General features: G+C 38.3%; 1 protein-coding gene across 1 annotated transcript; it reads left to right on the top strand.

Moving 5' to 3' along the window:
• The first annotated feature begins 682 nt into the window (after nucleotides 1-682).
• On the top strand, nucleotides 683-25,681 carry LOC124270883. The gene is made up of 3 exons (XM_046705945.1): nucleotides 683-782; nucleotides 7,052-7,208; nucleotides 25,362-25,681. The coding sequence occupies exons 2-3, from the start codon at nucleotides 7,058-7,060 to the stop codon at nucleotides 25,679-25,681; spliced, it is 471 nt and encodes a 156-aa protein (XP_046561901.1). The 5' UTR covers nucleotides 683-782; nucleotides 7,052-7,057.
• Nucleotides 25,682-26,370: the final 689 nt, after the last annotated feature.

Raw genomic sequence — 26,370 nt, 5'->3', positions numbered from 1 at the left:
TGTACATGTTTCTCCTTGAAAATCATCATATATAAAACCCCGCCCCACCCCTACCCCAGCCATAAATTATGAACGGTCCCTAAGTAGCAGACGATATATTCGGTAATGGTGGAAGGATGAAAGACAAATCATGATATCAACAAGGAAGTATAAGCTCTGCTTGAATGCCTAATCTTTCGGTTGAAGATAAGAGGTCATGTATATGTCATGTGTGAGATTCACGACAATATTTTAGTGTATTTTATAGTGTATTTGTTTATGCATGTAAAAATACAAACGTGGCTCTGTTTGTCTAATAACTGACACTGTCGATGTTTCGTCAAATTAATGCGGATCTTTTCATTCGCCTGGTCTTGTCCCTCTCCGGTATTCATCGTTGTCACGAGTGAATATATGACCTGAATAAGCTAACAAGCAATTGGAGCAGTCCTAAATACCATCTTTGAAATTGCACATGAAATATATATATATATGGACCAAATGAACGGTTTTATTCTTGTATATTTGTTTACAGGTTTACAGAACTGCATACAGAAAAAGTATAAATGGAAACATTCTTTATACTAAGGGAAATAACTGCTCTTGAGAATAACTGTATGTCTGGGGAAAACCAAGCAGCCATTTATATACCGTATTTTAGGATAGTTGATTGGTCGAATTTGTGCATGTGACGAATGGCAACTTTCATTTTCGCTTCAGCAAAATCGAAGTTTCAGGAGAAGAGGTCCTACTTGGAATCAAGTCGGGCGCCTTCTTGGGCAGGTGTCATCGCACATATTCAGGTGGGTAGCATTAGACAGATGTTTAGTCAAACTAAAATGTGCATTGTGATGAGGTTTTACTATGGGAAGCGTCACAATGTGAATTTTCAATCAAACAGTCCCTTGAGCTCACAAGCAGAACTGGTCATTCAGTAAGTAATTTCTCAGCCCATACTTTCCAAACCGAAAATGGAAATGCTCTTTTATAATTACATATTCTTGTAGTAATATCACGTTTAATATCATATGGACGTTTTGCCTACTTTATGCAATCTGACAAAAATGTACTAAAATATATTAATATTTAGCAAAAAGTGTCTTTACAACAGTTACATACATGGTTCATCGAAATAAGCCAAAACCCCAGCCAGACATCAGGGCTGGTAACTTGAAAATGTTACCAGCCCAACTTGGATTTAACCAGACCAGACACCAAGCTATGGTGAATTTACTCAGATGTATAATATCTAAAAACATTTACCAGACCATCGGGCTGGCTAGCCGTAAATGTAGACCGTCCGTCAGAAATCTAGCCCATCTCGGACGGTCGGACGGGCCTTATTTCACACACTGGTTATGCAGACAGTAATGTAAAAGAATAGTGTTTGTTTTAGTATTTCTGAATGTTTACAGTATTAACACAACTTATAAACTGATAAAGAAGGTTTCAAAGAAGACATCTTTGTGTAATGTTAATGCTGATATTTTTTTATATTAAATTTAATAGTATTGTTTAATTTCACTTTCAGTTTATCAAAGAGAAAGTAGGCAAAATGGCTGCAATCTAACTGGTTCAAGTCTGGTGCTGGCAGTGTGCCAAGGGAGGCAACTCTTCTAGGCTTGATAGAACAAGTAGTGTTGTTACACAGCCTTAATCTAAAGCTATACAAAGGTAAATTCACAAGCAATCAAACCAGAGAATGATGTGAACAATTGCCTCTGAATCTGGGTATCAGTATACAGTGTAATCATTTCAACACAACAATCCAAACAACCAGTTTTCTCTTAGCTCACCTGAAGGTAAAGTACAAGACAAAAGAGCAGATATTTTAATCCTGGAAATGTTTGCCACACTGTAAATTCTCACTGTGATGACAACAATAGATACACCTGGTCCTTTCCACAAGTCAGCATCGTATGGTGGTATATTCTTTACTGTTGAGCACCAAGTATCAGTGCTTATATTATTATTATGTTTTAATCATCATTTACTTGTTTGTCTTCATTTTGTTTTACCTGATTTCTTCGTAACATAACCCAAGTTGTCATGGATTATATCATATAATTATGTTTTAATCGTCATAGACATTGCTTAGGAAAGTCTTGCATTTCAAATTCTGACAACAATTGTCTGTGACAATAATGTTTTTGTATTTATGTTTTGCACATTACTGTTGTGTTGCTAGTTGTTCAGTATGTTATTAATGAAACCCTTGAATTCATAAATCTTGTTGGAAATTTTGTCATAATAATCAAAGGGAGAATAATCTACCACATTTATTCCACAGGGTTGTAACAGTTTGAATAAACTCATTAATGGAGGCAGTTGCGAAAATAGAAAAAAACATTAGTGGAACTTATGAAAGTAGAACGAGTGAATGAATATTGCATTCAAATTAGTATTGTTTTTATCCCCCGCAACTTCGTTGTTGCGGGGGATATAGGAACAACTTCCTTCCATCCATCCGTCCGTCCGTGCGTCCATCACACTTTGTCCGAAGCAGAACTATTTGTGATAACTTAACCAAACTTGGTACATATGTCAAGCATAAGCCATAGATGTGCCTTTTTGGGTGTAGACCCAGGTATGAATTTTATTTTTTGCGGTTTCCACGGGAAACGTGACTTAGCCTGTGGCTATGAGGATGTCATCTTGTCTGGAGCAGATCTCCTAAACTATACATGCTAGCTCCATCAAACTTGGTACACAGATCAAGCATGATCCATAGAGGTGCCAGATACAAATTTATTTTTTGTGGTTTCCGTGGAAACGTGACTTAGGCTGTGACTATGAAGATGTCATCTTGTTGCATTTCCATGGCAACAAGTTAGGCTTCAACTGAATTTGGTGGTAGTGCTCCTTTATGGAGGAGATCTTAAACGCCTTTCAATACTCTCCTTCCACTATATACACTCCAAAACATTTGACGTAATCATTACTAGTAGACATATTCATAAAGAGTGTTTTGCCGTTGCGGGGGATAATGATGACTTTGTCTTCTTTTTGTGTTTGTATTCATTTGTGAATACATGTAATTATTTTTCTTTGTAATGTTCAAAATTTTATGTTTGATTGAACAATGTAATTTTCTGGTCTATTTGTTACAATGTTCTGAAAGTCTATCGGAGTAAGGGTGTACAATGTCATGCATTATGTTTTTTTATACAGTTGTCTGCAGCATGTTAATTGATCTAATAACTGTTATTTTTCCTCACAAGATTTTAGTTGTTCAGTGGTTGTTTTTTTTTAAAGTATTTTCTTGGGAGTTTTCTCTGACCATTTGAGTATACACTATAAGCAATGGAGAGTTTCAAGTAGTGGCAGAATACTTCTATTATCTCATCACTGGTTTAAAATATGATATTTAAAAAAAACTGTGAAATTCATGCTTTTTTGCAGAGACCATTTATCAGTATATATGGTATCTGGTGTCTGTTTTTGTAAGAAAGTTTACCACAATGATGGCTAGTGCCTACATGCCAATTGGCTACACGATTTAGGCTACTATACACATTTATTGTGGAGATACTACGTCAAATTCAGCGTGTAAAAGATATAACCACTGTTTGAAATAAGGCCCGTCCGACCGTCCGAGACGGGCTAGATTTCTGACGGACGGTCAAAATTTACTCCTAGCTCGCCCAATGGTGTGTTAAATTTTTGGATGTTCCATACATCTGATCAAAATCACCATATTTGGTCTGGTTGAATCCATTTTGAAGGTACACCAGCCCTGATGTCTGGCTGGAGTTTTGGCTTATTTCATACACTGATATAACTGAATAGTAATCAAGAACAGGATGTAAAACATGTTTCCTTCCCTTACTGATTAAATATTTTGGGAAAATTGTTGTTATGTTCATTGAAATTTGTTACTGTTTTGATGACTCGCATCAGTATTTTCTTGGGAGTTTTCTCTGACCCTTTGAGTATACACTATAAGCAATAGAGAGTTTCAAGTAGTGGCAGAATACTTCTATTATCTCATCACTGGTTTAAAATATGATATTTAACCAGAGACAGAAATGGAATTTTAAGGGTTCCATAGACCCTAAGACAGATAATGTAGGTGTGCTTTTGTGAAAATAGGTTTGAACATACAGACATTGTTTGACAGATGCATGTATTATCTTCCCACAAACTATGTTATACTAAACAAGTTTTCCTATCATGTGCCGTTTCATTCAAACTTGCCACACCCATGCATGTTAAGCTGTGAGATCGGAGAGTGCTACCAATAAATAGTTTGATGACAGGGCTCCAGATAATTTTTCAACATCAGGAGTATGTACTCCTTATTTTTTCTATATAGGAGTACTGGAAAATCTTAAGAGTACATTTAGAATACTGACTGGAATTTAATGTTGTATCAGTAATCTTGTGTTTCGTTTCATATATGCACCACAACGTTGCTACTCTTGTGTAAACAGGTCAATAAACACTAATACAATACTTTTTCAGATAAATACGTCTGTAAACGATTCTAAGACCATACACCATTGCTGTGCTGCGTATCTGCTACGTTTTCTAAATTATTGCCTACCGTATCGTGCATATTTTTTATCCGTACATACGCCAATACAGCACATATCTGGAGCCCTGGATGGAGTTCAAAAATCGGTTTCGGGTGATTTGAGTTGGTTAAATTTATTGCTTTTTTCCATTAAGCCCTGGTGTGTATTACTTGAATAATTTTAGTCATGCAGCTAGGATATTGTAGAAAGCATTAATTCGATCACTGTTAGCTCAAATTTTGCAATTTGCGTTTTTCTGTGTAAGTTTAATACTTGCACAGTATTTAAACTACTGGAAAAATACATTTGCAAATTTTAACTAGTGAAAATTAAAAATTGGTTGATAACGTTTAGTAAAGCTATCGTACCATAATTGTGCTCCTCTCCCATAGCATAGTGTTTGAGTATTCAGTTTAAATTATCAATTTCAGAAGCATTTAGACTGTGTAATGGAATTATCATTGCTTAAATAAATCAGTGTCGATATGAAAGTAGTTTCTTTTTCTTGTAATGCTTATAATAAGTTAATTACAAAGTTTACATCTTGCACAGGGTATGCACAGGCTTGAAAACCTGAAATTTGAAGAATGTTTTACCCTTAAAAATGTCGTAAATTCATTTAAGCCTTGAAAAGGCCTTTTTTGCAGGTAGTTTGCCCAAAAAGGCAATAATATATATTTAACTTTTCAAGTTATGACTTTACTGTAATACAGAAAAGTGATACATAAGAAGTTCCATGCAATGAAAATGTGTATTAATTAATCTCCATTGTGAAGCGAACTTTTCCCATCACAGGGATGTAGCCAAAAGTTATTTCCCTTTGATGGTCATGATCAGTCCCATGTGTAATTGACCGAGCAAATGTTTGTTCAACTGCTTATGTTGTATATGTTTATCTAGGGCCTTAAATTATTTTTTGTGCCTTGAATGGTCCAAAAAAGTCCTTGCATTTAATTCCTGATAATTTGTACCGGGAACTACTCATAACCAGTCTTCATTATGCTGAAATACTGCAAGGATGAAAACAGAAAAGGTTTCTCATGACACCTATGTATTCAAGATGTCTTTCGTTTCACCTCAGTGACTAAAATTTGGTATCACTCAAACTCTCATCATGCTTATACAGCCTTTTAGTCTGTCTCACAGTCCCTGAACCACATTATTTTCTCTAATGCCTAGCCCTCGCTGCAATGCTTAAGTCCTAAATGAAGCAAGTCTAGGTTTTCCCAGGAATCTCCTAAATCAGTGAGGCTTCATTTCAATTTAAATGGGTATATTGGTTCCTATCAGAATTATATATATTCAGGAACTAAGCGTTAGTGTAAAGGTCTTTCACAAGTTAGGCAAAACTGAAATATGCCTGTGAAATTTCAAGAACTCAATGGCCCTAGTCGAAGGCAACACGACAAGATGACTTTACCACTAAAAGTGCAATTTATTATTTTCTCCGTTTCCATGGAAACAATTCGGACTTAGTCTCAAAATGGATGGGTGGGTTTCGTTTCCAGAGCACAACTGGAAAACTTCTTATTATCTTTCAGCAAAACTTGGCAGATATATGAGACAGATCCTTAAGTGGTGCCTTTGCTATTTACAGATTTTTGTGATTTATGCTTTTTTTTTTGTTTTCATGGAAACGATTCGGACTTAGTCCCAAAAGGGAGGGGCGGGTTTCGTTTCTGGAGCACAACTGGAAAACTTCTTAATATCGTTCAGCAAAACTTGGCAGATATGTGAGGCAGATCCCAAAGTGGTGCCTTTTGCTATTTGCATGTTTTTATCCCCCCGGCATGTAATGCGGGGGGGATATAGTTGACGCCTCGTCCGTCTGTAATCATTTTGTTTCCGGAGCATAACTGCAAAACCCTTCAATATATTTCAACAGAACTTGGTAGATATATCAAACAGAACGTAAAGTGATTTCCCCTTTGCTATTTACAGATTTTTGGCATTTTTATTTTTCTTGGTTTCCATGGAAACGTTTCGGACTTAGTCTCAAAAAGGAGGGATTGGTTTTGTTTCCAGAGCACAACTCAAAAACCGTTCAATATTTTTCAACAAAACTTGGTAGGTATATCAAACAGTACCTAAAGTGGTGCCTTTTGCTGTTTGCAGATTTTTGTCATTTTTCATTTTCTTGGTTTCCATGGAAACAAGTTGAACTTAATCTCAAAAGGGAGTGGTGACCTATGTTTCCGGAGCACAGCTCGAAAACGGTTTAATATCTTTCTTCAGGAGTTGGTAGATATATCAAACATAAGCTAAAGTGGTGCCTTTTGCTATTTACAAATTTTTGTCATTTTTTTTTCTCATGATTTCCATGGAAACGATTTGGACTTACTTTAAAAAAAAGTCAAGCTGTAACTTTAAGTAACTGTCAGATGATTTGTTCTTTCAAATATGTGGGGGCCAGGGGGATATGGGGTACATGGGAGCACGTTCCATAGATTACTTAACACAAATACTTACTTTGAAGAAGATATTAATTACTTTATTAGTTTGATGCAGAGGAGACCAGATTGTTGTTGTTTCAGCAACGGCTTTTGTTGCTTCAGTTAAGGATGTCCCATTCACAAAACACCCATCCTGGGAGTGCACACCTTGTGCAGGATTCATTTATCACAAGAGCTGCTGATGATAAAGACGGACCAGCAGGCGCTGAAGGGGGAGCGTCAAGCACTGGAGCTTCCACTGAGCATCATGGGCCACCAGGTAAATTTCTACAGTCATCAGTATGTTGTTACAAACCTTGTCCTTTTTACTCACTTTTCCTTATATTCCATGTTTGGAAGTGTAAGGGGTCGACTGAAGTCTAGAATGCTTGAGGCTCTGGCATTACCACCGTGGCTATACTCATATTTCATTAAGAAAAAAGTTTTTTCTTGTTTTCATTTCTTTAAAGTATGCCCTGCTTTCTTTGTGTCTCTGTGATTTTCTTATTATTTGCTTGTCACCGTCCATTAGACCATGTGTTAACGCTGATGCAATTGGTGTATGAATATGTGGCAGGCATTTGCAGAACACAAATTCCTGCATCCTATATGCATAAAATTTGACAAAGCACGCAACAAAATTTATAAGCGCATCCACAGGGACGCAGAAAAAGTCCAAGTACTTTTTGTTGAAATTCCAATCACGTCAAAAAAAGGTTATCGCTGAGTTTGCTACTAGCTTGGTTATAGTATCATTTGCAATTTAATAACAGTAACAATGCGATGATCATGATACACAATACAAATAACAGTAATAATAATAATATTTAAGTGTCTAGGACCCCCATTTTGTTGTCCAGAACCCCTGAAAATTAAGGGTATGAGTCCCAGGGACCCCACATCCATAATGTTCCAGGGTCTTATGCAATTGTATCTGAAAGTCCTACTTTGGTTGATACTGAGACGTATGGTACATATGATCTTGCAATTGTGACCTCCACATAAACAAATTTGAAAACTTTTTGTTGCATTTCTGCAGAACTATTACAGTTATCCCAAAAAATATTTGCAAGACTCACTGCTCTTTTATTGGTATCATGGTCATGGAAGGATGACAAATCATATCCCTTAACGTTATAAAGGATAGGAATATGAATGGGAACAGATGATGATTATTCGTAGAATGGCATTATCGTCAGTTCTATCAGTTGTAGTTTTTGGCAAAGCAGTAGTAGGTATGTCAATCAGAAACATAGTAATGAATCTATATTTAAAATGAATCTAAGGGTGAGTTGAGAAACATGGGAACAAGCACAGAGAGACAATAATGTGTACAATGAAAATGTCTTTTCTTCTGTATTGAATCTTAGTAGTCGGAACTTTTGCATGTATATTTCTCCCTTTGAAGACATTATTCTTTAAGTTATTATAATGTAGTGATAATTTTGAGTCCTCTGTCTTTATGAAGAAACACTTTCAGTATGATTACTGAAAACACCTTTAGTTACCTTATATTACCATAGATAAGCCGACTTAAGAGGACCAAACAAAGCACTCTGGAGAAGGAGGCCAGATTATCTACAGGTTACACTTTTGATGAACGTTTTAACTGGTGGTAAAAAAATAACGTTGTTTCGCTACGCATGAACAATAGGAGAAAACAACTTTGTCAGTGAAGATGTCAAATTTGCAGTTAAAATCTCTAGACAAGTTTATGTACCTTTTCAGTTTTAATTTGTTTTTGCTAGGCATTGTATTATGTGCAGGGATTAAGATTACCAGGTGTACATGACTGTTGACTACAAAGCCAGGTGAGCTTACATTCCAAGGCAATATTTTTGCATCAAATACTATGGCAGTTTAGTGAAAAACAAGCCAATATGAGAATTATTAAATTAAGTTTCCACAAACACATAGTGAATGAGTATGGTTTTACGAGCTTTAGCAATATTCCAGTAACATCATGGATGGTGACACCAGAAATGGGGTTCACACATTGTACCCATGTGGGGAACTGAATCCGTGTCTTTAGCATGAGGAGCAGATGCTTTAACCACTAGGCTACCCCACCGCCTCTCACAAACACATAGATGGTAGGTGTGACATTGTAGTTAAAACATGGTTTGGGGTTGAAAATAGAAGACCTGAGTGTTTTCATCTAACTTACAAACCATCTAAAAGCCAGAAATTCAGAAAGAATAAGCAGACATCAGGATACGATAAAGTGAAACAATGTCACGTAATAAACAAATTTGACAAAGAGAATGACCAAATGCAGCATGCAGAAAACCAGCTCTGAACACCCTATTGAGAATGAATAAACTTGTGGAAAAAACAGTCAGTGACATTAAACATGATATGTGAGGTTACTCATTCAATTCACATCATGGATTTTTCATTTGAATTGTTTTTATTTTTAACCAGTCAAAATCAACATTAAATGCAAGGGCTGTTTGTTCAATTAACTGTAATGGCTACTTGAACAGAAGGAAATAGATGGGTTTTTTTTAGCTTGGGTCAGCGCACGTGAATACACCCTGTTGCTATGCGTATATACACGTGGGTTTTAAAATCTCGTGCATTTCGTGGTCATAGCTCACGACAGCGTTAATCAGTTGAACATCGGCGGTACAGTTAGACATATTGCTGAGGAAAAAAGACATCCCTACAGAGCTCCAGCCAGGGGGTTAAAAGTTATTATTTAGAAATAGCTTCCATTATCGGGAAGACATTCATAGAAGCTAAGTTATCATTCACACTTTCGGTGAATGTACAGTGTGGGGGATTTTTCCATTGGGTTTACTGTTTTGTTTCAGTTTTGGTGCATTAAGTGTTCAAACAATTATTTTGACCTTTCGTTTATTATAAATGGGGAATACGAACTGCCTCATTCCCACTACATCTTGCAATTCATGTGTGTAACAGTGGTATCACGTCAAGATTGAACACATACGAATACTTATAAAGGGTTCAGGGATTTATTGTCTTGGATGGATCAGGTGATAAAACCCTTGAAACAAAACATAAACATCTCAAATTACTGGTATCCAGCAACAAGTACATAGTAAACATATAATTATATTTAACATTTTCTGTACACCACAAGGGTTACTCAATCTAAGTATAAATATAAGCCTATATTACAAATTACAGTCATACAGATAAAAATCTGATATGTAACAACATTTAGAACATAACCCATGCATTTCCTTGACACACAAATACTAACCTCGTCTCAGGGACGCAGGTAATCCACAGTCTAACCCACCAGTGGCAAATGAGTGATTCAAAGACTTAATAATAAAATATCACAATTAAATACAATATATATCCAATGCGCGCACGCACGCACAAACACACGCACGCACGCACGCACGCTCACGCACACACACACCTAATCTACAATTTATACACCAGAGCTCGAGATAAGATTCAGCTCATGTGGGTACTGTACCCACTGTATTTTTTTGGAGTGGGTGTTACAAATGTTGTGTGGGTATTTTATTTTCCGTTACCCACTGCTTTCAAATATGTGCGTATTTCAGTCATTTTACTCACCTAAGTATTGTCATTGAGTAAGTTTACTAAGCAGGTATGTACTGCCCTATGTCATACCTAATCAAAACCAACTTAAGTGCATGTATAATGGAAATGATTTCATAAAAAATCACTCATCCTGTACTGACAGTACAACATTAGTCCTATACTAACAGTACAACTTGATAGCAATCATGTCTTTTTCATTACGCAAGCGATTTTTATAAATATATTCCATACGCATTTGTTTTAAACTTTTTGCGTATGATCTAACCTCAACAATTATTTTTCAATGCATAATTGGAAATTGTCTATGCGTATTTTACCTGGATACGCAGATTATCTGGGCCTCAGATACACTATAGTCTACATTAACCAAACGTGTAATAATAATAATACATAACAGTGTGTCATGATATTAAGCACATAAAATATTACATGATATCATCATGTAGATGATATTACAACACATAATATATTTCAGACATGAGTAAAATGATTAAGCCATCATATCCTAACCTCCTTATGATAATATACATACAAAGACATCTACAGTAACTTGCAGTGCTGCGATAAAGGAGACAGAGTTGAAATTGTAGCAGTGACCAGGGAAAAGAATGTTGGAGTACATAAAACTCCAGATCTGGTCACATGCTCTAGAAACAATAGCAAATCAATCACTGGCCCAGCCGTGGCAGCACTGGACCAGGAGTCTGAAGCAAAATAGAACCCCATGCAGGCTTACATAACTTAACCTAAGGACAGAGGTACAGATAAGCTGCGTATCTGCGTAAATTACGCAAACATTTATCTGAAAACCCAATTCCCATTAAGTCTGTTGCGTACAAGTACGCTTGAAGTTGTGTAAATACTCAATAAATGTGATCTTACATGCGTACACACAAAAATGTCAAGTCGTAGCTTGCGTACCGGTGGATAGATAAAATAGCTGACATATTGAGAGGCTCTATTTTAGGACATGAGCTTGACATATTGCAGTCTTTCTTATCGTTTCTCATATTAGATATCAAAGGTAAATCACAAACACTATTATTTAAGCTATATTATATTTTTAAAATTAATGGAAAATGGCAAAATACCCAAATGAGTTTGATTGAGGTGAGTACAATTTATTTGGTTACTCAAAGGAAAATTAGGATACCCAATTGAGATGAACACAAGGGAGTACATAACTCAATGACCCAAAAAGTTATCTGTAGCTCTGTAAGGATTAGTAGAGTGCTGTGTTAATTCAAAGGGTTGTTATAGTGCTTAACTAAATTATATACTTAGGTTTAAAATACACAATATTTACATTCTGCTACATGTGGAAAAAATAGAGCAGGTTTACAATTCAAAGGTACAGCCTCCCGACGCTTCTCACTTGAAAGTAGTACCCAGCGCATTGTTATTATGAGGTAGCATGATGTATACTGTATTTCCTTCCGCTTATTACAGACGTGGCGCTTTTGCGCTTACTGAGTCTAATTACCGTAATGGTTAATGAGCTGCTTTACCCCCAGTGCTAATTAGAGGCCTGGCACTTATTAGAGGAAATATGGTACTACAATACTAAAGGCAAGACTGGGAGATGTAGAAATGGAGGACGAAAAGTCACAGTATCAGGGGCAGATACATTCATGGAAAAGCATTTGCCGGATAGAATGTTTCTAAACAATACAGCACAAGCAGTTAGAGTGTCTGAACTGCACGCTTTGGACTACTTGAGCCTCACTCATGATAAATACTGGAAGCCTATCAGTATCCACTTTCTGTCTTGTTGCTAAAGAATCATCAATAACTATTGCTCCTTCAGGTTACATGTATGTCATCGGTTCCCAATTGCGCAGATCGATGCTCATGCTGTTGATCACTGGATTGTCTGGTCCAGACTCGATTATTTACAGACCGCCGCCATATAGCTGGAATATTGCTGAGTGCGGCGTAAAACTAAACTCACTCACTCACTCACTCAGGTTACATGTATTCCGTCGTACCTGCTCTAGTATCTACCTTTGGAACCATGGTTGATTATCCTTACCATTTATAATGACAAGAACATCTAGTGCCATATTGCAGGTTGGTGAAGCCAATGTCCACCATAATGTCAAGTTTTTAATAAAAACAGGATTCTCCTCCTATGCTAGGTTTGTGTCTTGTTTGAAATTGGGGCCATGACTACATACCTACATGGACATGCAGACATTGGTTTCAATAAAACAAAAATTAATAACAGGATATTAGAAGGGTTCCCACAAACACCTTTAATTAATTATCCCCCTCAACGCATTTTGCAGAGGGTGTGTGTGTGTGTGTATTAAAATGGACTTTGTCTATCCATGCATCCGTGCACATTCGTCTGTTCTGGAGCAGAACTTTAAAACCGTTCAAAATAGTTCAATATTTCTTCACCATACTTGGCACATAGATAGATCTGGTGATTTTCTGGTGCCATTTGGTAGTTTTGGATTTCCGAATAAAATTTTTATCCCCTGCAACGCGTTTTGCGGGGAGTATTAAAATGGACTCCATCCGTGCGTCCATCCGTGCGTCCATCCGTGCATATTTGTCTTTTCCGGAGCAGAACTCTAATAACGTTCAATATTCCTTCACCAAACTTGGCACATAGATAGATCTGGTGGTGTACTGGTGCCTTTTGGTAGTTTTGGAATTCTGAATAAAATATTTTTGGGGTTTCCATGGCAACAAGTTTGACTAAAACTGAAATTAGTGGTAGTGCTCTTTTCCGGAGCAGAACTTTAAAAACCTTTCAATACTCTCCTTCCACTTTTCTATATACACACCTAAATATTTGACCTCATCATAACTCGTAGACATAATCATGAAGAGTATTTTGCCATTGCGGGGGATATTGATGACTTTGTCTTCTTGTTTTTTTTTTCGTTTCCATGGCAACAACTTTGACTTCAATTGAAATTGGTGGTAATGCTCTTTTCCGGAGCAGAACTTTAAATCATAACCTTTCAATACTCACCTACTTTGTGGGTATTCATGAACCTAATGGCATAAATCAACAGTACCACTCTGTTTCCAATATCAACATTACCAAGGTACATGAAAATGTGGAAGCTCTCAGGCTGTCGGTTGTTGATATGCTATACTCTGTTTGGGTCCAAATGATATCAATGAATCACAATCCAAATCTGTTCATTTCAACGCAGCATGTAATGGAAACATAAGGACCAACTCTGGAAAAAGTTTCATAACGTTGGTCTCCAAAATAAATAAGTTACTTAACTCATTAAGGCCGAGAGCCGCATATATGGGGCAAATTAATCAGCTACTCACAGCGAGAGACGTGTTTATGGGGCAGGTAATTGGCAGTTTCTCACAGCGAGAGCCACATATTTTCGTTAACAGAAAGCACCTTTTATTCAGCGAGAGACGCACATGTGTGTCGTACTTTTAAAAATCGCACTGTACCTATTACTTCAACCAATTTAGTAGTACTATGCAAATATTAGCCTTTTTATCCAACCAGCATGTAATGCGGTGGGATAAAGTTGTCACCTCGTCCGTCTGTCCGTCCGTCCATAATAATTTTGTTTCCGGAGCATAACTCAAAGACCTTTCGATATTTTTCAACGAAAATTGGTAGATATGTCAAACATAACCTAAGGTGGTGCCTTTTGCTATTTACAGATTATTTTCATTTTTATCCCACCGGCATGTAATGCGGTGGGATATAGTCGTCGCCTCGTCCATCTGTCCGTCCGTCCGTCATCATTTTGTTTCCGGAGCATAACTCAAAGTCCGTTCTATATTTTTCAACAAAAATAGGTAGATATGTCAAACATAACCTAAGGTGGTGCCTTTTGCTATTTACAGATTATTGTCATTTTCATTTTTCTCGGTTTCCATGGAAACGTTTTGGACTTAGTCTTAAAGAGGGGTAGGCTTCGTTTCCGGAGCATAACTCAAAAACTGCTCAATATTTTTCAACAATCTTGGTAGATATCAAACAAAACCTTAAGTGGTGCCTTTTGCTATTTGCAGATTTTTGGCATTTTTATTTTTCTTGGTTTCCATGGAAACGATTCGGACTCCCAAAGTGAGGGTTTGTCTTCGTTTCCGGAGCATAACTCAAGAACCGTTCTATATTTTTCAACAAGTCTTGTACATATATCAAACAGAACCTAAAGTGGTGCCTTTTGCTATTTGCAGATTTTGGGCATTTTTATTTTTCTTGGTTTCCATGGAAACATTTTGGACTCAGTCTCAAAGAGTAAGGATTGCTTTCGTTTCCGAAGCATAACTCAAAAACTGTATAATATTTTTCAACAAAACTTGGTAGATATATCGAACAGATCCTAAAGTTTCGCCTTTTGCTATTTGCAGATTTTGGGCATTTTTATTTTTCCCGGTTTCCATGGAAACGATTCAGACTTAGTCCCAAAAGTGATGGGGTGGGCTTCGATTCCGGAGCACAACTCAAAACTTCTCAGTATCTTTCAGCAAAACTTGGCAGATATGTGAGGCAGATCCCAAAGTGGTGCCTTTTGCTATTTGCATATATTTGTGATTTATTATTTTCTCAGTTTCCATGGAAACAATTCGGACTTAGTCTCAAAAGGGCGGGGTAGGTTTCGTTTCCGGAGCACAACTTGGCAGATATGTGAGACAGATCTTGAAGTGGTGCCTTTTGCTATTTGCAGATTTTTGTCATTATCCCCCGCAACGCGTTTTTCGGGGGGTATTAAAATGGACTCTGTCCGTGCGTGCATGCGTGCGTGCGTGTTTCCGTGCACATTTGTCTTTTCCGGAGCAGAACTCTAAAACTGTTCAATATTTCTTCATCAAACTTGGCACATAGATAGATCTGGTGGTGTACTGGTGCCTTTTGGTAGGTTTGGAATTCTGAATAAAATATTTTTGGCATTTCCATGGCAACAAGTTTGACTTAGCCTGAAATTGGTGGTAGTGCTCTTTCCGGAGCTGAACTCTAAAACCGTTCACTATTTCTTCACCCAACTTGGCACATAGATAGATCTGGTGGTGTACTGGTGCCTTTTGGTAGGTTTGGAATTCTGAATAAAATATTTTTGGCATTTCCATGGCAACAACTTTGACTTAGCCTGAAATTGGTGGTTGTGCTCTTTTCCAGAGCAGAACTCTAAAACCGTTCACTATTTCTTCACCAAACTTGGCACATAGATTGGATCTGGTGGTGTACTGGTGCCTTTTGGTAGTTTTGGAATTCTGAATAAAATATTTTTGGCTTTTCCATGGCAACAAGTTTGACTTAACCTGAAATTGGTGGTAGTGCTCTTTTCTGGGGCTGAACTCTAAAACCGTTCACTATTTCTTCACCACACTTGACACATAGATTGGTGTGGTGGTGTACTGGTTCCTCTTTGGTAGTTTTGGAATTCTGAATAAAATATTTTTGGCATTTCCATGGCAACAAGTTTGACTTAGCCTGAAATTGGTGGTAGTGCTCTTTTCCAGAGCAGAACTCTAAAACCGTTCACTATTTCTTCACCAAACTTGGCACATAGATAGATCTGGTGGTGTACTGGTGCCTTTTGGTAGGTTTGGAATTCTGAATAAAATATTTTTGGCGTTTCCATGGCAACAAGTTTGACTTAGCCTGAAATTGGTGGTTGTGCTCTTTTCCAGAGCAGAACTCTAAAACTGTTCAATATTTCTTCATCAAACTTGGCACATAGATAGATCTGGTGGTGTACTGGTGCCTTTTGGTAGTTTTGGAATTCTGAATAAAATATTTTTGGCATTTCCATGGCAACAACTTTGACTTAGCCTGAAATTGGTGGTAGTGCTCTTTTTCTGGGGCTGAACTCTAAAACCGTTCACTATTTCTTCACCACACTTGACACATAGATTGGTGTGGTGGTGTACTGGTTCCTCTTTGGTAGTTTTGGAATTCTGAATAAAATATTTTTGGCTTTTCCATGGCAACAAGTTTGACTTAACCTGAAATTGGTGGTAGTGCTCTTTTCTGGGGCTGAACTCTAAAACCGTTCACTATTTCTTCACCACACTTGACACATAGATTGGTGTGGTGGTGTACTGGTTCCTCTTTGGTAGTTTTGGAATTCTGAATAAAATATTTTTGGCATTTCCATGGCAACAAGTTTGACTTAGCCTGAAATTGGTGGTAGTGCTCTTTTCCAGAGCAGAACTCTAAAACCGTTCACTATTTCTTCACCAAACTTGGCACATAGATAGATCTGGTGGTGTACTGGTGCCTTTTGGTAGGTTTGGAATTCTGAATAAAATATTTTTGGCGTTTCCATGGCAACAAGTTTGACTTAGCCTGAAATTGGTGGTTGTGCTCTTTTCCAGAGCAGAACTCTAAAACCGTTCACTATTTCTTCACCAAACTGGGCACATAGATAGATCTGGTGGTGTACTGGTGCCTTTTGGTAGTTTTGGAATTCTGAATAAAATATTTTTGGCTTTTCCATGGCAACAAGTTTGACTTAACCTGAAATTGGTGGTAGTGCTCTTTTCTGGGGCTGAACTCTAAAACCGTTCACTATTTCTTCACCACACTTGACACATAGATTGGTGTGGTGGTGTACTGGTTCCTCTTTGGTAGTTTTGGAATTCTGAATAAAATATATTTTGGCATTTCCATGGCAACAAGTTTGACTTAGCCTGAAATTGGTGGTAGTGCTCTTTTCCAGAGCAGAACTCTAAAACCGTTCACTATTTCTTCACCAAACTTGGCACATAGATAGATCTGGTGGTGTACTGGTGCCTTTTGGTAGTTTTGGAATTCTGAATAAAATATTTTGGCGTTTCCATGGCAACAACTTTGACTTAGCCTGAAATTGGTGGTAGTGCTCTTTTCCAGAGCAGAACTCTAAAACCGTTCACTATTTCTTCACCAAACTTGGCACATAGATAGATCTGGTGGTGTACTGGTGCCTTTTGGTAGTTTTGGAATTCTGAATAAAATATTTTTGGCTTTTCCATGGCAACAAGTTTGACTTAACCTGAAATTGGTGGTAGTGCTCTTTTCTGGGGCTGAACTCTAAAACCGTTCACTATTTCTTCACCACACTTGACACATAGATTGGTGTGGTGGTGTACTGGTTCCTCTTTGGTAGTTTTGGAATTCTGAATAAAATATTTTTGGCATTTCCATGGCAACAAGTTTGACTTAGCCTGAAATTGGTGGTAGTGCTCTTTTCCAGAGCAGAACTCTAAAACCGTTCACTATTTCTTCACCAAACTTGGCACATAGATAGATCTGGTGGTGTACTGGTGCCTTTTGGTAGGTTTGGAATTCTGAATAAAATATTTTTGGCGTTTCCATGGCAACAAGTTTGACTTAGCCTGAAATTGGTGGTTGTGCTCTTTTCCAGAGCAGAACTCTAAAACCGTTCACTATTTCTTCACCAAACTTGGCACATAGATAGATCTGGTGGTGTACTGGTGCCTTTTGGTAGTTTTGGAATTCTGAATAAAATATTTTTGGCTTTTCCGTGGCAACAAGTTTGACTTAACCTGAAATTGGTGGTAGTGCTCTTTTCTGGGGCTGAACTCTAAAACCGTTCACTATTTCTTCACCACACTTGACACATAGATTGGTGTGGTGGTGTACTGGTTCCTCTTTAGTAGTTTTTGAATTCTGTATAAAATATTTTTGGCATTTCCATGGCAACAAGTTTGACTTAGCCTGAAATTGGTGGTAGTGCTCTTTTCAGAGCAGAACTCTAAAACCGTTCACTATTTCTTCACCAAACTTGGCACATAGATAGATCTGGTGGTGTACTGGTGCCTTTTGGTAGTTTTGGAATTCTGAATAAAATATTTTTGGCGTTTCCATGGCAACAACTTTGACTTAGCCTGAAATTGGTGGTTGTGCTCTTTTCCAGAGCAGAACTCTAAAACCGTTCACTATTTCTTCACCAAACTTGGCACATAGATAGATCTGGTGGTGTACTGGTGCCTTTTGGTAGTTTTGGAATTCTGAATAAAATATTTTTGGCTTTTCCATGGCAACAAGTTTGACTTAACCTGAAATTGGTGGTAGTGCTCTTTTCCTGGGGCTGAACTCTAAAACCGTTCACTATTTCTTCACCACACTTGACACATAGATTGGTGTGGTGGTGTACTGGTTTCCTCTTTGGTAGTTTTGGAATTCTGAATAAAATATTTTTGGCATTTCCATGGCAACAAGTTTGACTTAGCCTGAAATTGGTGGTAGTGCTCTTTTCCAGAGCAGAACTCTAAAACCGTTCACTATTTCTTCACCAAACTTGGCACATAGATAGATCTGGTGGTGTACTGGTGCCTTTTGGTAGTTTTGGAATTCTGAATAAAATATTTTTGGCGTTTCCATGGCAACAAGTTTGACTTAACCTGAAATTGGTGGTAGTGCTCTTTTCTGGAGCTGAACTCTAAAACCGTTCACTATTTCTTCACCACACTTGACACATAGATTGGTGTGGTGGTGTACTGGTTCCTCTTTGGTAGTTTTGGAATTCTGAATAAAATATTTTGGCGTTTCCATGGCAACAAGTTTGACATAGACTGAAATTGGTGATAGTGCTCCTTTCTGGAACAGAACTTTCAAAACCTTTCAATACTCTCCTTTCACTTTTCTATATACACACCTAAATATTTGCGTAATCATAACTTGTAGACATAATCATGAAGAGTATTTTGCCATTGCGGGGGATATTGATGACTTTGTCTTCTTGTTTATTTTTTCATGATTTCCATGGAAACGATTTGCACTCAGTCTAAAATCAAGCTGGACTTTAAGTAACTGTCAGTTGTTTTGTTCATTCAAAGATGTGGGGTCCGGGGGGATATGTCATCTGCTGATGACTCTTGTTATTTTTCTCGGTTTCCATGGTAACAATTCGGACTTAGTCCCAAAAGGGAGGTGTGGCTTCGTTTCCTGAGCATAACTCAAGAACCGATCAATATTATTCAACAAGACTTGGTAGATATATCAAACAGAACCTTAAGTGGTGTCTTTTGCTATTTGCAGATTTTGGGCATATTTATTTTTCCCGGTTTCCATGGAAACATTTTGGACTCAGTCCCAAAAGTGAGGGGTGGGCTTCGTTTCCGAAGCATAACTCAAGAACCGTTCAATATTTTTCAACAAAACTTGGTAGATATATCAAACAGAACCTTAAGTGGTGCCTTTTGCTATTTTTCAGATTTTGGGCATTTTATTTTTCTCGGTTTCCATTGAAATGTTTTGGTCTCAAAAAGTAAGGATTGCTTTCTTTTCGAGACACAACTCAAAACCAAGATAATATTTTGAACAAAACTTTGTAGATATATCAAACAGATCCTTAAGTTGTGCCTTTGCTATTTGCAATGTGCATTGACGTCAGCGCATACAACACAAATAATAAAAATTGTTGTGGGTTTATGGTCATGGCCGCGGCCCAGTTCTTGGAGGAGCCCCTAACTTAATAACTATGGAAGAGGAGTTAAATCGAGGCTTACTCACGGGTAGACACCAGCAGCAGGATATAGCATTGGCAAACGAAGTTGCACCCGCAGAATATAGCATTGGCAAACGAAGTTGCAGCAGCAGCAAAATGATAGGTACAGATATACGTCCGCTGAGAAGCAGGAATTTATTTATATGCCAAAATAGTCCCCACCATTGATAAGTGGAGGGAAAATAAGATCCAACTTAAAAGTAGGACCCCTAAATTTAGAACATTGTTATAATATGTTAAGGCCTCCAAGAATCCCACTAAAGCACGCACGTGCCGAGCCACACAAATGACCATTAACTCACCCGGTTGTTTCCCACCATAGCTTGCCTTAACAAGGTACCTGTGTTTAAGGGGATTTCACAGCAGCCAGCACAGCACAGTTAATGTTTTCGATAAAAACTTGCAGGCCACGCGGAGAAAGGTGGACGCCGTCACATGAAAACATGAAACTGTCAGCACTTTCAATGTCATGCCTTATTTGCACTCTCCCCAGCTCCCTCACGCGATTCCCAACCCGACTGTTGAGGGTCTTATGGCCCCCTCAATGGCGAGTAGTGACGGGCTTGCACCAGCTCCTGTGGCGACCGGTAGCATGTTTGACCACAAGATCCTCGTGTTGGGCAGCAGTAGCTGCACCCGCAGCAGCGACTCAAAGATGTCGAGGTAGAGAAGGCTGGTCATGGTCTGTACCATATCATTAGATCCGAGGTGGATTACGAGCACCGCGGGATGGGGTCGAACGACGCATTCCCTCTTGAAGATTGGGACCAGTTCCCTCCATCTCATCCCCCCACGAACGAACCACGTACAACGCCAAAGCGTCCCAGACGAACGTTGAGCTCTGGCCATATAGGATGACCCAATCAGCCACACTGAAAAGAGTGAGACAAGTGAAAGGAAATATATCTGTTAGTTTGTGCTAAATGATTACTGGCAAACGAATGGAGGATTCATATGCATTGGACCCCCATCTACCATATTTTTATCCCACCGGCATGTAATGCAGTGGGATATAGTCGTCCCCGAAACCTGCCAGGGAAATCAGGTGTGAATAGCACTAATTAGCTTCGCAACAGCGAGCAGGGCAATCAGCGAGGGGTTCCAGGTGTTGAGTAGTGAAGTGGCTCACGGGCTTAATGAGTTAACAAACTATCATCACTTTGTTTTGATTTTCTGTGTGGAGTTTTACGAGGGTAAAGTAACTGTAGTACTGTTGTAGGAACAGCCTCAAGGGCTCGAAGTCTATGAATTGTTTACATGTAGATGTTTTCGTTAGTAGAGTGGAATAACGGTACGATGTAGAAATATTGTATGCCATTATAAACTGCACTCCAGATGTGGGAATGAATTGTAATATTGCATATAGTATGACTAGTAACCTACTTTGAATTATGCATACTTTAGAATGGAACAAAAGGGTACGATGTAGAAATATATAGTATGTCATTATAAACAGCACTCAAATGTCTCTGAGTTATAATTTACAGTGACACACAACACAAGAGGAGATATGCATTACAAAGTTTATTTACATAATTTACACAATATATATTTGGAGTGGGGCATTCTCTTGCTGGATATATAGCATGTACTTAGAGTATGACATGTATATCATTAGGGAACCTGTCGAGGCCCAGAACAAGGCATTAGAGCCTGTTTGAGGGTTGCTCGACAGGCTTCTTGTAATATAAGTGGAGTACATGTAATTAGAGTGTTACATGACTATAGTTGTCGTATAGAAGGCTGTAAACCAGTTGGGGGTAGCTTGCCTCCCTATTGCTCCCACTAGCAGGGATGCCTGGCTTGGATACCTTAGCAAGAGGTATATAGTACTTATAGATTTTGGGGAAAGATAATCCGCCTGAATGAGTGGATAACTTCCATATGAAATGATGAATTATGAAGAATGAGAATCCCCCAAAAGTAACAAGTAGCCTAGCAGGCTTGAACAATATGGATGGATATCTATATGACAGCGCTATGACCACGCTATTTGGTAAGACTATCATGAACTGCTGAAAATAATACCACAATGGAATATTATTGGACATAGAACATTGGTTGTGAAGTAACTAAACAAAGCTAACTACTGCCACTTCCAGCCCCCACAATAAGGCTGGACATGTAAATGGGGGGACGAGCTACAACTACAAAGACTAGCAGTATAATAATAAAAATGGATTAATGATTGAAAAATAGCAACAGGTTATATGGTACTGGGATAACTAGTATAATATACACATTGACTGTAATGCAAATGTTGGCACATAAGAATGGTAACCACTGTCGCTTGAAGATTGGTACTGAGATAACTAATATAATATACACTTTACTGTAATGCAAATGTTGGCACATAAGAAATGTTGGCACATAAGAATGATAACCACTGTCCCGCTGTCTGTTCACGAATGTGGCCGATCACTTCCTGTCAGCGTGAAATTGCGCATGTTCTTTGTGTAGATGTGCAGAAGCTGTGCTTTTGCTATCGAAAATGGCAGATGCGTAATTCCCAGTTTCTTCGCTGATTCGGTAGCATAATTGGCCTACGTACCAATTCTTGGGATTGGGATCATAGGTGTCTGGAACGGTTGATCGGTATCGCGTTCTCGCCTGTTGGGTATTACTCCTGCTGCCCCGTCATCTTGGAACGACGATTCAGCTCGACTTGCTGTGCTGCTGCGTGCGCTAATCGTCTTTATGCGGCTGAGTTTCCATGCTGCTAACACCTGACTGGCGATGCAGTCTCTCAATCACAACAACGCCGCGATATCCGTAGGCAATCTGCAATCTGTTCAAGGTTTAGGGATAGGTGGGCGGCAAAAGTAAACCACTGTATCATGAGAACAAACAACACAATGGCAATGCGAGAAATGTGGAAGGAAAGCAGCTAGCGCGTGTGCCTACTTTCGAGTTGAGTTAACAATATCACGGCATCGCGCATAGCCTGGATATAGTAGGTAATAACATCGGGAGCTGTGACCCTACCACAGATAATATGACCGGTGTAAACAATGACTCAGTACGTGGGAATAAATTGTAATATTGCAGATAGTATGACTAGTAACATAGTACATGAATTATGCATACATTAGAGTGGATTCTAAGATGCCTAGCGGTTAGAACAATCGAAAAAAAAATACATTATCAGACAATAAAGGTATAGTTTTTTGATGACGTAACAATTGAATGACGTTTTCCCGTCACTGCGCCATTCTAGTGTGCCCCCTCGTGATCGAACCATTTTACATTACGTCACAATGTAAGCGACGTCACGATGCATGTCAGTTGTCATCGCCTCGTACGGCCTCCTACAGTAAACTACCCCGTTGCATCCCGTTTCTTGGTTTGCTGTTGCTTCACGCAGCTGACATCACTGGTGAAAACATTATGTTTATGTTTTACGACCGGTTAAAATGTGTCATTTCGACTAACAAGTTTTCAGCGACACGGTAGCGTTCGCCAAGGTTTATTCCCACAATGCAATCGTGGAATGTCAACGACTACTCAACTTCCTCTGGATGTACTGATCTAAACTTACGTTGGTAGTAGAAATGCAGCGTTCATATTGCCCCATATGGTTTCGTTAATTACAGATGTAATTATAATAATTCAGAGAAGATATTTAAAGCGAGCGTAAACCCGTCATCAAACTGTTATCATTTGTTTTTTCTGGTAACGTTGTCTTAACATAGGGGCAGACACAACAATAGAACAATAGCCAGTTAGCCCTGTCGCGAGGATTGTTAATGTAGGTCACAGACACCGTCGTTTGTTTTCTGCCTTAAATTAATCGTAATTATCCTTAGAAAGTATTAAATTTGGCATCTTAGAAAAGAAATACAGTTAAGCTCTACCACCATGTATAGTGTAATAAAACACACTTTAAGCCCTGAACTATTATAGCGTTAAAGCACTTTCGGACGCCAAAGCGTCCTTGTGCTTTAACTATAATAGTTCAGGGCAAAAGTAGTTTTATTACACTATACATGGTGGTAGAGCGAAGAGTATTTCTTAAATAATGGTACGATGTAGAAATATTGTATGCCATTATAAACTGCACTCCAGACATGGGAATAAATTGTAATATTGCATATAGCATGACTAGTAACCTAGTTTGAATTATGCATACCTTAGAATGGAACAAGAGGGTACGATGTAGAAATATAGTATGTCATTATAAACAGCACTCAAATGTCACTGAGTTAAAACATATTTTGTCCCAGTCATTTATGCTGAGAATATTTGAACATCAGTGCTGACAGTGACATTTGTTAAATGGCTGGCTTTTTCGACATTTTCAAGGGATGGTGGGTAGCTTAGTGGTTAAAGTGTTTGCTCATCACGCCGAAGACCTGGACTTGGTTCCCTACATAGGTATAATGTATGAAGCGCATTTCTGGTGTCCCCCAGTGATTTTGCTGGAACATTGCTAAAAGCAATGTAAAACCATACTCACTCACTTGACATTTAAAACTGCCGACTGCATATTATTATCCCCACAACGCGTTTTGCGGGGGGTATTAAAATGGACACCGTCCGTGCGTCCGTGCACATGTCTTTTCCGGAGCAGAACTCTAAAATCGTTCAATATTTCTTCACCAAACTTGACACATGGATGGTGTACTGGTGGTGTACTGGTGCCTTTTGGTAGTTTTGGAATTCTTAATAAAACATTTTTGCCTTTTCCATGGCAACAAGCGACAAGTTTGACTTTTCCGTGGCAACAAGTTTGACTTAGCCTGAAATTGGTGGTAGTACACTTTTCCGGAGCTGAACTCTAAAACCATTCACTATTTCTCTACCAAACTTGGCACATAGATTGGTCTGGTGGTGTACTGGTGCCTTTTGGTAGTTTTGGAATTCTGAATAAAATACTTTTGCATTTCCATGGCAACAAATTTGACTAAAACAGAAATTAGTGGTAGTGCACTTTTTTCGGAGCAGAACTCTAAATCCGTTCAATGTTTCTTCATCAAACTTGGCACATACATGGATCTGGTGGTGTACTGGTGCCTTTTGGTAGTTTTGGATATCTGAATAAAATAATTTTGGCATTTCCATGGCAACAAGTTTGACATAAACTCAAAATTGGTGACAGTGCTTTCTGGAGCAGAACTTTAAAAACCTTTCAATACTCTCCTTCCACTTTTCTATATACACACCTAAATATTTGACATAATCAAAACTTGTAGACATAATCATGAAGAGTATTTTGCCGTGGCAGGGGATATTGATGACTTTGTCTTCTTGTTATTATTATTATTGGATATTTATATAGGGCACATATCCACGCACTAGTGCATGCTCAAGGCGCTGGTGTTTTGTCTCCATGTGAGCTACAGTGCCATGGAAGTTCTGTTATGTTTGTACATATTCTTGCCTTGATAATCATAGTTAACTGATGAGTCCTTCTTTCTTTCCCTTTTTCTTTCAAGGAAGCTCAAAGATTACAATGGCATCTGCTGGTAATGGAAGTGATGATGTAAATAACCTGACAGATGAATTTAGTGGCATGGAACTTAAAACTCAAAAAACATTACAGGAAAGGCAACAGTCACATTCACTTCCAGCTGATCCAGGTTCAAAATCACAAGAGGCAAGTACAAGTCAAAACAGAGACAATGTTTTTGATGGAGAGGAAGAATCACCTCATGATGACAGGCCACAAACATTGGACAAACCCAGTTCTGAAGACAGCCATAAGACTGATAAGTTCTCTCACAAAACACCTGAGGCTGCTGAAGATTCAGGTTGATTGCAACATAAAGCCAGCATTATGGACAGTGTGGAGGATCGCACATTGGACGATGTAAAACACCTGCCTCTCATTGACTCAGACACAGGTATGAACTGATAATGCTGTTCAAGTAGTTTTATTATAATTAGCATTTTTATTTTGTTTTTCTTATTATTTCCTTATAATGTTAATAGATTTAGCTTTAGAGAGTCAAGTGTCAGTACATCCTGGCCGGAGTACATGCAGGTCAGTCAAAGGCAGGCGAGGCGAGGAGAGACCACACAGGAACTGCCCCTTAGGGGACCACACTTGTCCTGGACACTATACAAAAATATATATTTGATTTTTCTAATTCAACACACAGCGAGTTTTACACACTCGGGATGACTACACTTTACAGAGTGATTACAGCATTACATTTCACTCTGAATAACAAAGCGTTATTCAACACACAGACAAGTGATTATGCTAATACGGTAATCATCTGAATACATCATTGTTACAACAATGCAATACATACTTTTCCGACTGCCAAATGTACAACAAATTCACTGGCAATTCAATGAGTGAGATTCACATATAAAAGCTACTGCATTTGATCATTCACATTATTACCCATGCACGGGTGAGGAGATCCGTGTAATATCTTTTTGATATCTGCACAGTGTGCAATTTAGTAATTCTCAAAGTAGATTGGTCGATGGTAT

Source organism: Haliotis rubra, unplaced genomic scaffold (genome assembly GCF_003918875.1).
Source record: "Haliotis rubra isolate DU_JTF1 unplaced genomic scaffold, ASM391887v1 Scf1555, whole genome shotgun sequence".
NCBI lineage: Eukaryota > Metazoa > Mollusca > Gastropoda > Lepetellida > Haliotidae > Haliotis > Haliotis rubra.
Note: the sequence above shows the minus strand (reverse complement) of the source record. Positions and strands in the feature narration are given on the sequence as shown.

Bases quoted from the DNA above. Each gene is read 5' to 3' on its own strand.
- LOC124270883 (XM_046705945.1), top strand. From the start codon at position 7,058: ATGTCCCATTCACAAAACACCCATCCTGGGAGTGCACACCTTGTGCAG. The intron at 7,209-25,361 runs GTAAATTTCTAC...TTTTCTTTCAAG, and splicing joins TGAGCATCATGGGCCACCAG to GAAGCTCAAAGATTACAATG.